Raw genomic sequence first — 11864 nt, 5'->3', positions numbered from 1 at the left:
TATTTAAGTTTATCTACATCACCACAATTGTGTATGTGGGTACGAAAATTTTGGGTAGGAAAAAAATGGGTACGAAAATTTTGGGTACACAAATTATGCCAAAGAAAAATTGGGTACGAAATAAGATTTGGTTACGAAAAAAATTGGGTAAAAACATTAGGTACGAAAAACAATTTGGGTACGTGCAAAAATTTGGGTACGAACAAAAATAGGGTACGAAAAAATTGGTACGAAAAATGTTGGGTACTAAAAAAATTTGGGGGTACGGGGAAGTAGTACCCGTGGGGAACATGATCCATTCAGCGAAACTGGGAGGCGGGTTACATTCTGGATCAAATATAACAAGAAATATCTTGAAAAAGATATTCGACGTGTATTTTCTGTACCATTTATCTTTAAAAAAAAACACGTTCTGTTACAGTAAAACGTTTGTGGGTTATAACATTACGTTTCAGCATAGAAATTCAAAACTTGACATGCTCATTAATTACACCATGCTCTTTAATTTCACATGTATATCATACCAAACTTTATATTTCGTTGTTTCCTTTCCTAAGTTAATGATGCTATGTGTACGGACGTGATTTCACATGCCCATGTGCATGAACATATAATTTTTCTCTTTTGATTATTATTTTTTTCTCAAATTCAATAAGCTTAGGCATGTTTGTTCGTTAAGTACGGCAATAATTTCATGATGATTCCCGGAAGTAGGTATGAGCACATAGTCGTAAGAGCACTTGAATACGTGAGTTCGCCCATGAACACATGGTAAGGTTAACTAAATCTCCGCGATATGACCTAAGATGTGTTTAAAACAGCAAACTATATCCAACAAACGAATGAATTATCAAACATAGTATGTGCACTGATGTGGCTCTGTAATTTCTGTTTGAAAAGTTTATTAAATATGCAAAATGAGAAAGCATGCATAAGAGCGAGTTTCACAGATATCATACGGCTATTATGCTGTTTATATACCCCATATAGGCGCTACAACGTTTACAAATGGCTGGTTTGAAATTAATTCGTTTTCTTTACACTCATGATCGCGTTGAAAGTTAATTATACACGTTTTAATTCGCAATTTATTAACTGAATCACGACAAATGTCAAATACAATACAGAAAATGCATAGTTGTTTTATTGATCTATAAACAAATAATGGATTGAATGTAACTTATTTAAAATTAACGTTTTCAAACTATTATTAAATCTTTTCCCCATAATATGCTGTCCTATTTATAGCTGAGCTTCCTATACCTTTATCAATGATAATCAGCGAGTTATGCCGATTAGAAAAATCTCAATCGGACTGGCTCGGTCTTTTACATAGGTCGCCATTGTGAAGAATTTTTCATGGTATGATAACTTAGACGAGCTGCTTCGCAGCATCGTCCATCAAGGCCCTGGTCTGACAAATTGGACAGATTAACGTAAAACTGTTACCAGTCTTCTGAAATTAATTTTTATTGAACTATGTAAAGAAATCTAAATCGGGCATTGATTTTTCTTGTTTTAAAACAGTCATAGATCAGTTGTGGCCTCTCGGTAATGACCCATTTTCGCTAACTTGCCACAACCTTAAAACTTTCCACACTTCTATAATAGCAAATCTGGATTTAGGTGATCTTCAATGGTACATTTACACTTTAGCTCTGTCACAAGAGTCCTGGTAAAGTCATGTCACATATTTCAATCTAGGCCATGTCAAACTCAAAGTGTCAAAGTCAAATGAAAGATGCGTTCATTAATTATTGTCCTATTGTTACCTACTGCTGTAAGTTTTTATATAATATAACTAATGACCATCATGTGAGAAAAAATTCACATTATCTGAGTATAGCAGGTTTAGCAGCCTTTTAGATAACAAAGTTGGCTAGTTTTCAATGTCGCTTCTGGGGATCAAACCCGCAGCAAAACCTCCTGCAATCAAAGACGACACTCTACCACTAGGCTTTTAGCAAGATTCTGAAATTTTTTGATCCCTCGTCAGAGCAACCAAACCAAAAATTAAGTCAAATATTGCCGACTCGGTATTATTGAGTCAGTTCATGAGAGATAATGGTAGGTGCAACATCTCTCACGCCCCCAGCATCGCCTTACGCAGTATTCGATTCTCAACAAGAAAGTGCTGGAGTCATTAATCCTGAAGGACCAGAAAAAAACACTTGATTAATGGTCGAAATAAAATCATTTGATTAATGACAATACTATTATTTGAGCCAAGTCACAGGGAAAGGGCAGTCTAATCAGTATCCAATTAAACTATTTGTTATTGTCAGAAAACCGCTTTTAAGCAAACAGCTTTTAAGCGACAGCAGGCTGATCTGGATCCAAACTGGCCACAATCGCCTTAATGTCTCTTTTACTGACACAGTTCATTTGACTTAAAAATGATATTTAATACTAAATTAGAAAGAAGAAATAATACAAACCCGTAATATGAGTATAAAGACTTTATAATCAATGTTTTCAGGACAGCTTGGTGATCTGCAAATCCCATGTGATATGTTGATATCGGGTATCATAGTCATTCAATAAGTCGCAAAATGCTGGAATACAATTTACAAAGCAAAATGTGACTTAAATTGATAACTTAAAATACCAGTTTTGCCATGTCAAGCTGTCAAGATCCAGAAAGTCCTGCATTCACATCGAATGTATCCTTCGAATTCAATCCATTGTTGACATTAGCGGAAATTTAGTTAATAAATAACTCATATATCCTAAATGACAGTTTCTAAATAGCCAAACAAGCCGATTTTTGATGTAAGAAAGTTTTGACACGAGTGTGAAGATTCTCTCATGGGCGCGGCCATTGTTGTATGACCTTGAGCGGTCCGTCTAAAATGCGTTTATGACTCATATTCGCGGATATGAACGAAAAGTGCTAATATGAACGAATATAGCTAATATTTATGCGTTTTTTTTTGCAGTTTTGTTATGAACAAATTACTGTTGAATTAAAAATTCACAATATGTGATAAATATGTTAAGACTGCCTCAAAATATAGCAATTTAATAAAAGCGGTGGTCTGACTGGTCGTTCATATTCGCGGATATTAATTTGGAGTTACTGAAATTAAAATGCCAATGAAAAACGCTATAAATTCATTCGATCGTAACATTACACATTAGCAACGTGTATTTTTGTCACAGAACGATTTTCATATAACAAAATAAAGGAAAATACATTTAAAAAGCCATTATCCGCACTTTTCAGTGATATCCGCCGATATGAGTCATATACGCATTTTAGTCGTACCCTATGTTGAGGCATGAACGACAACTCTGCTGGAGAATGTTACCAATGCTAATCACCGAGATATGCCGATTAGAAAATCGACATTATCTCAATCGGACTGGCTCGGTCTTTTACATAGCTCGCCATTGTGAAGAATTTTTCCATGGTATGATAACTTAGACGATGCTGAAGCAGCATCGTCAATAAATTATTTTCGAAGTATTCTTTTCATGACAATTCGCATTTCTGTTATTTTAAACATTATAATGAAATGTAGTATCAAATGATTGAAAATGAATTAAACGACTCTATATATATATATAGTCTTCATGTATATACACTGGGGTAAAATGTATGTACATCGATCATGCAATAGAAACAACTAAAATTAACAATACAATTCGCAAAAACTTAAAATTGAATGTAACAATACTTTTTTTATTCATAGTAAAAAAACCTGATAATTTCATATAATCTAAAAATGTAATTATACTAGATCGCCACATACAATCCAGTTACCGTAAAAGCCTTCTGAAAAAAACACAACGTTTGCACTATAAGTCTTATTGATGGACGTTTTAGTCACGAAAACAATGCAAGAAAAACGAGAAAATAGATAACAAAAAAAATCTTAAAACTTTTTGGAAAGAAAAAAGACGCAATAAAGTTAAGTACATAGAGGATATTTGTTGGATTCGGTGGATTATCGTTTTTAATTCACGAGTGATCATAGAAAATAATATTTTCACGAGTGGCGCAGCCACGAGTGAAAATATATATTTTATATGATCACGAGTGAATTAAAATCGATAATCCACCGAACCCAACAAATTTTCTTTTTATTTTATGCTTTTTTTTCACAGTTTATATACATTGTTAAAGGGTTTAACTAAAGAATTTCGCTTGGAAAATGACGTCATTTCGTCTAAAAAATGACGTCATTTAACATAAACAATGAAAATTATCGATAATTTTCACTGATAATTTTCATTGTTTGAAACAGTGAAATTATCAGTTTTAATTCACTGATATTTCTCTATAAACCACCGGAAAGCATAAAATAAATTTAAATAATTAGCTTTGTTTAATGCCTAAATAAATAAACCGAAAAGTTTTGTAAACTTGATAATTCACGACAGTTTAGTGAACTTGATAATTAACGTTTTTAACGTTAAATAGTTGTATGCAAATTGCATCATTGATTATGAAGCTATTGGTCTTTAATCTCTCGACGTATTCATTTATCTTAATAATAATTTAGTATGTGCGTAATCCCAATTGGCAACATATGTATGGTAGTCAATTTCTTTTACAGCATCTTTGTTTCAACTGCATTATTAGTCCCAATGCTATGGAAATACCCCCACAAGTAATCACCACCGCAGTGCCACCTCGGACGCATTGCATCCCATAGCACACCTTCTGGTCAACAGTCCCGGTAGCTTTATGGTCGTAGATGGCACCAAAGGCCTCTTGGATACCAAAGCCTATTAGCGCCGCCAGTAAAATGGCGATACCCCAGTTTCGTCCTAGATTACCAACGTAAAAATTCTCCTTGACGACGGTTGGTGTTATCGTCCATAAAATGGCTATGCCGATTCCAAGAAGAATTAATGACAATATTAAAATCCCGTAAACGTCTGCAAAAATGAAAACTAAGACTTGTGATAATGTGAAGAAAACACAGCAAGCAATTAGAATCCACGTTCTTGGTAATCTGTCTTTGAAGTAATCGGAAAATATTCCAACGGCAGCGCTTACAACGGCATTAGTTATCGGAATAATGATCGTTAAAACATTGTCATGGTGGTCCAATTTAACAGACTTACTGATCACCGTGATATTGTTGGCATAAACTAGCCCGATTGCAGAAGCAAAGCCTATCATCCAAATTAAAATCTGATAGTCAAAGGTCATTAGAATTTCCGTCAGAGACATTTCTCTCTCTGCTAATGGATTTACAGCTGGTGATGGTGGCGATACGTTGCTGTTAATACTGGTACCATTCTTAAAGTTGAATACCTCGTGGTGAGGGTCGATTGTGGTGTGCTCTTCGACACCAACAACATCGTTTGATGACTCTTGATCGAACCTTTCAAACAGCGGGTTTTCGTCCGGGTATAACTTCATGAAAATGATGCACAGAATGTCCACAACCGCGAACGATATGGCGAACATCAGCATGAAACCGGGGTAGTCCTGGTTAGAAGTGACGGTGGAATCGCCATGAGTGAAAACGTTGTAGTATATGGTAGCGTAGATTGAAGGAGAACCAGCGAAGAAAGCGTTCAGGATTCCGACGATCATTCCGCTGTATTTCGGATTGAAATTTATCACGTTGGTGTTCAGGGCAACCATATAGGTAAACACAGAACCAAGCCCTGAAAGTAAAAAAACACTAGATACAGTAAAATGAATTCACCTCTACATGCTGGATACCTCAGCTGATACAGTAGAAACAGGTTATTTGCATAATGCGGGTTTTAACAACAAAACAATGTAATTATGTCAATTTATTTTTTTAACAATCAGACGGTGCATTTTGTTAATGTAATACACGTGTGTACAGACATTAATTAACTGCCTTGGAGGATCTCTAGCAGAGGTGAATAGTTTTTATTTTTATTCTTTTTGTATACTTACATATTTGCAGCTAAACCAATAAACTCTCAATCACATATTTACCAATATATTCTCCTAACTACGTTCATGTATTATATCTTAAAATTATATAATTGGGACTGAAAATTCAGAGATCATGAAGATGAGGATTTGAAATGAAGTTATATCAACGGGTTTTCTCTCGATTCTTCTGATTTAAGTTGGGAAATAATAACTAGCTTACCGCTTAAATCGGCTATGTTTTCCCTGACAAAACTTTGATTAGGTTAACATGACCGCTGATACACCGTGATAACTGGAATAGTTTTTCAAACGGAGACAAAACTAGCTAACAAAAGAATAACGCTTACGCCTACCACAGATGAAGAAATATATTGCCATCAACCAAGCATTGGAGGAGTAGAAATGGACGTAACGGGTGGTGCTCCATATCAGCATATATGCGGACACGGACACCAGAAGCCCAACGAATGACGTCAGCTGAGGCCCAAACCTACATTAGAACATCACCTGTTTCTATTTCAATCACTGTCTTTAAAGACTCAATTATATATCTGGCAAATTATGCTAAGAATTGATATAACATTGGATTTTATATGATGTTTTTAGGAGCAAACTGATGTAGCGGATGTATTATTGTTCTTTCAACTTCTTTTCTTAAACATAATTTATGAGTTCAAGAATTATAGTGGTGTACATGTTTTAAAAAGTGAAAGCGTCGCAGATGATCAAGAACCATCCACTAAGGCTACATTTAGCAGACCGATTGTAAAATATTTCACGAGTCGTCATATTTTCTTGGAGCTTTGAAATATTCACATTTATACACATAACTACAATGGCATAGAGGTGACATTCACTTCTCTTTTTTTAAATTGCTCTCCTCTTTTTTTTCTATCTCGTGGCCACGATTTAGCTATGTCGTGACCACGAGATAGAAACAAGAGGAGTGCAAAACTAAATAAAAACAAGAGCGGTGCAGTAAATAAAGGCAGAGTGCATTAAACAAAAGAGGGTAGAATTTCTCGAGATCCCGAGTTAGTCAACCAATCAAATTTTGCGTAACATGTGTAAATATTCTGTACTACTACTACTTCTACTACTACTACTACTACTACTACTACTACTACTACTACTACTACTACTACTACTACTACTACTACTACTACTACTACTACTACTACTACTACTACTACTACTACCACTACTACTACTACTATTACTACTTTAGCTACTGCTGTTACTGCTCCTCCTCCTCCTCCTACTATTACTACTACTACTTCTGCTACTGCTACTGCTGCTGTTGCTAGTAGTAGTAGTAATAGTAGAAGTAGTAGTAGTAGTAGTAGAAGAAGTAGTAGTAGTAGTAGTAGTAGTAGCAGTAGTAGTCATCGTCGTCGTCGTAGTATTATTCGTAGTCGTCGTCGTCCGTCGGTCGTCGTCCGGTTGTAAGTCGGTCGTCCATCGTCCGTCCTCCGGTCGTGGTCTGTCGGTCGTCCTTCGGTCGTCCTCCGGTCGTCCGTCCGTCGGTCGTCCTCCGGTCGTGGTCCGTCGGTCGTCCATCCGGCGTCGTCCGTCGGTCGTCAGTCGGTCGTCCCTCATCCAAACATCTGTCGTCCGTTGGTCGTCCATCAGTCGTCCCTCGGTCGTCCTTTGGGCGTCGCCCATCGTCCGTCGGTCGGTCGTCCGTTGGTCGTCCGTCGTCGTCCGTTGTCTTCGTCGTCGAAGTGGTAGTCGTAGTAGTTGTAGTAGTAGTAGTTGTAGTAGTAGTAGTAGAAGTAGTAGTAGTAGTAGTAGAAGTAGTAGTAGTAGTAGTAGAAGTAGTCGTAGTAGTAGTAGTAGTAGTAGTAGTAGTAGTAGTAGTAGTAGTAGTTGTAGTAGTAGTATAAGTAGTAGTAGTAGTAGTAGTAGTAGTATTAGTAGTGGTAGTAGTAGTAGTAGCAGTAGTAGTAGTAGTAGTAGTAGTAGTAGTAGTAGTAGTAGTAGTAGTAGTAGTAGTAGTAGTAGTAGTAGTAGTAGTAGTAGTAGTAGTAGTAGAAGCATGCAGCAACAACAACAACAACAGTAGTCGTAGTAGTAATAGTAGTATTAATAGTAGTATGTTATGTTATATCAGAGCCTTGCTTTTGGGACGATTTCATTGGCTGATTAATTTGAGGGAACAAGATAGTATTTAATTGGCTGACTAACTCGTGGCCACGAGTTAGCTAAGTCGGGATCTCGAGATCTCGAAATTCTCTCCTCTTTTGTTTAATGCACCCTTCCTTTATTAACTGCACTGCTCTTTTTTAATTGCACTCCACTTTTATTTAGTTTTGCACTCCTCTTGTTTCTATCTCGTGGCCACGACATAGCTATCGCGAGATCCCGACTTAGCTAACTCGTGGCCACGAGATAGAAAAAAAGAGGAGTGCAATTTAAAAAAAGAGGAGTGAATGTCACCTCTATGCCACCGTACATAACTGTTTTGACTAAAGCAGGTAATAGACAAAAGAAAAATACACAACACTATAATGTATTGAAATAGATTATGACTAGGAAATGGTATTGCATATATTTTACATAGATTCGTTTGCAACTATGCTGATGATATTGATTTGTTTGTATTCCAAGAAGTAAATTATACAACTTCTCTAAAGGAAACAAGCAACACCAGACAATGTGTTACCTGTCAAAGAACATTCCAGGCAGGAACCCAATGCCTAGCCCCATGTTCAACATGGAAGACATTAGCTCAACTGAAATGATATGAGATTCACATTATAGGCATGTTTAAACATGTTGAAGTGCATGCGGATTCGGAAAGAGTGAATTTATTTCAATATCTCTTTCAATGCAACCGCCATCTCAAATGCATTAATAATTAGAATTTAATTTATATACGTATATAGCAGCTAGAAAACGTTACCAAATTAAACGTTGCCAAAAGTTAGGCTTATATTCCGATTTTGTTTAAAGCAACGTACACATTATATATATACACATGCATACGCGATAAATACACAAATTAATACCCATATGTTATAAAATCATATAATAATTATACATTGAACAATTGAGCCTTTTTCTGAGAAAACTGGGCATAATGCATGAGCGTAAAGCGTCAAACCAGATACGCCTGTGCAGTCCGCACATGCTAATCAGGGACGACACTTTCCGCCTGAACTTTATTTTCGGTAAGGAGGGACCTCATTGAAACTACTTTACGCACATATATTAATCCCAGTTTTCTCAGAACGCGACTCAATTAATAAAGCCCAACCTTCCTGTTGTGTGTAGTTGAACGTGTCTTTAATGGCGTTCTGGTAGACGTTAAACACAAACAAGGATCCAGTGGTGAATTTAGCGAGACATCCAATAAAGAGGCACAACAGTTTCAGGGTCAAAAGCCGAGAAATCTCCATTGTTTCCGGATTTTAGTTTTTGACTTTATCTAATCTTTATCAAGCACAGATCAAGAACAATAAAATACACGTATTTAAAACGATAATTACGTCTAAAATCCAACTTTCATGTTTCAATTTCTATTTAACTTCTTCAGATTTAAAGCACGTTTGTAAAACATTAAATGATTTAAGCTCATTGCCCATGATCTATTGTTTGCTGTTTCACAAAATATTTTTATTAAATCAAACTTTTGACACACGTGTCTATATAACGAGTGTGTTGCTGATTGTTTAATCTCTACGTTTTTCATATATAACTGATAACACAAATGTGATGTTCTAGTTGTTGTATATTGATTAAACGCAGCAGCTTGTGAGTGATTAAATCGTTATCATTAAGTACAGTTGAAAGCCATGTACATAATAAACAAGTACGATACACATAAATATTAGTAACATTCTAATATTTTATAAACTTATAGCAAACGTTGCAAATTCTACCTTAAATTAATTAATCTACTTATTTAATACAGATTTTTTCTTAAACTATGACATGTGTATTTATGATTTAATACTTTATTTCTAAATACATCAGAATTTCAATGTTAAAATCTGCTATTTGCATGCACATTTATTTATGTGATAAACATTGACAATTTTGATAGATACACGTGTTCATTCGTTGTTGTGGTCTCGTTTTTTCTTAATTAGTTGTTAATACCGTTCATTGAATCTAGTCTCGAGCTGGTGAACATCGGACAGTTTGTAGTTGACTCAGCATAAATGCCCACTGTCTCAGCCATTATGTCGTGTTAAATGATACGACATTATAAAAGTAACAACGGAAACTTTTTATGTAACTACACGTTAAATTACTGTAATAAACTAAAGTACAAAATGCTTCCCCAGTCAACAATAAATTCAAACGGAAATCTGTCACATTTTAAGGATTTGCATAGCAAAAGGTTAGCAATTTATAATTGGCATTACTGTTGTTGTTTAAATTGATTAAATGTACTGTTATTGAAGACGAGGCAGTCATATCGTATTTTGCAAGACATTTAAATTGTCTGTAGTTTCTGTGAAAACGACCAGCACCTTATATACATGTATACAATTCCTATACAAAGCAGCACAATCTACAATTTATTATACAACACTACCTTAAACATAAAAAATAAAGCTAGAACTGTAAATCCAAGCATCGAGGATGTTAAAATTTTGAAAAGGTATAACAAAATTATACATTTAGTCCAGAATTAATAACTTAACACCCAACTGTAAATAAACATTACGTTAAACCTGAAATAATTGATATTAGTGTATTCAAACACTTATTATCAATGAGTTTGCTTACTTACTGCAGTTTTTCAACTAGATATGTCTTTGTTGGTCCATACGGGAGCAAACATATTTCGCGGAAAAATTACATCAATAAATATCATACGTTTATTTTTATATTTTATGTCTACCAATTTATTTAAATTATAATTATCTAAGAAGGGAATATTCGTATGCGTAACAAATATTTTAAACAGAGAAACGTATACGTGTTAACATTCTTATTAAAAAAATCCAAAGCGTCTCAAGTTTTCCCAAAGCGTATTATTCTAACATTAAAATAATTTCATATTACCCTCATCTGAAATTGTGTTTATAATCTGCTTCATTGTTTTGTTCTTTGTTGATTTGGCAATCTCTTACTGTTTGACCCTGCAAATAATAAATCCATCCGGCTGATACAGTTGTAAATGAATTATGTTTGTATTTGATGAATGAAACTTTAATCAATATCAATTTCAAACACATACTTTTATAATACGTTTCGTAAAATAAACAAACTATAAAATGCAAAAATTAATATAAAATATCGTATTAATAAGATGGAAATGAATTTTATAAATAATATTATAAGTAGGGCAGGTTGTTACAAGTCACACTGATATATTCATACGGTTCTAATTATGAAAAAGAGTGAAAGCTGGTCTTTTGCTATGGTCGCCATTTCACACACACGTGGAATAGCTGTTTATTGACTGACATTTATTGCTGCTGGATCGGTAACTATGTGTACATTTTATCAAACATGGGGAACTTATCCTCGTCATAACAAGGTTGGTTATATAATAATTAAAATTTACTTAAAGGTAGCCCAGTTCTTAAATCGCTGCTTAATAAGAAAAAGGGAACAAGTTCCTTATTCCTTAGTCGAGTCTAATAAGGAGCTGACATTTTTTTTTACCTAAATAAGCGACCAAAACGTCGTCCATCTCATATCAAATGCATCCCTCACAACAGCACTGCCGACGTAGAGCGACGTAAACAGATTAAAATCTTTTCAAACTATGTGAACAATTGACTTTATCCGAACATTGTTTTTGCTTTTCACTGTAACATGCAACGGCAACACAGGCATTTCTGGAGAGAGAGTATGTTCGTTCTGTTTACCTTTCGTTTTTATTCGAACCTTTTCTTATTCATTATTCAATATATACATATTTGATATGCTTTCTAAGAAAAATAATGCATACATTTTTTAAGTAAATCAACACAAAATAACTAGAATACGTAGAAAATTAGCATAATGAATTAAATTCGATTTAACTTGA

The 11864-nt window shown here is 34.8% G+C and overlaps 1 protein-coding gene across 1 annotated transcript; it reads right to left on the bottom strand.

The window, feature by feature from the left end:
• Positions 1–4277: 4277 nt before the first annotated feature.
• On the bottom strand, positions 4278–9554 carry LOC127860954 (uncharacterized). The gene is made up of 4 exons (XM_052399282.1): positions 9132–9554; positions 8538–8607; positions 6226–6362; positions 4278–5628 (listed from the first exon to the last, which is right to left on the bottom strand). The coding sequence occupies exons 1-4, from the start codon at positions 9271–9273 to the stop codon at positions 4547–4549; spliced, it is 1431 nt and encodes a 476-aa protein (XP_052255242.1). The 5' UTR covers positions 9274–9554; the 3' UTR covers positions 4278–4546.
• Positions 9555–11864: the final 2310 nt, after the last annotated feature.

The sequence above is a fragment of the Dreissena polymorpha genome, chromosome 15 (assembly GCF_020536995.1).
Source record: "Dreissena polymorpha isolate Duluth1 chromosome 15, UMN_Dpol_1.0, whole genome shotgun sequence".
Lineage (NCBI taxonomy): Eukaryota > Metazoa > Mollusca > Bivalvia > Myida > Dreissenidae > Dreissena > Dreissena polymorpha.
Note: the sequence above shows the minus strand (reverse complement) of the source record. Positions and strands in the feature narration are given on the sequence as shown.

What these genes read in the sequence shown, in the direction of transcription:
- LOC127860954 (XM_052399282.1), bottom strand. Translation starts at nt 9,273, where the DNA reads ATGGAGATTTCTCGGCTTTTGACCCTGAAACTGTTGTGCCTCTTTATT. An exon ending in CCTGGAATGTTCTTTGACAG is followed by an intron (nt 6,363 to 8,537) that starts GTAACACATTGT and finishes GTTCTAATGTAG; the next exon opens with GTTTGGGCCTCAGCTGACGT. An exon ending in AATATATTTCTTCATCTGTG is followed by an intron (nt 5,629 to 6,225) that starts GTAGGCGTAAGC and finishes TTTTACTTTCAG; the next exon opens with GGCTTGGTTCTGTGTTTACC.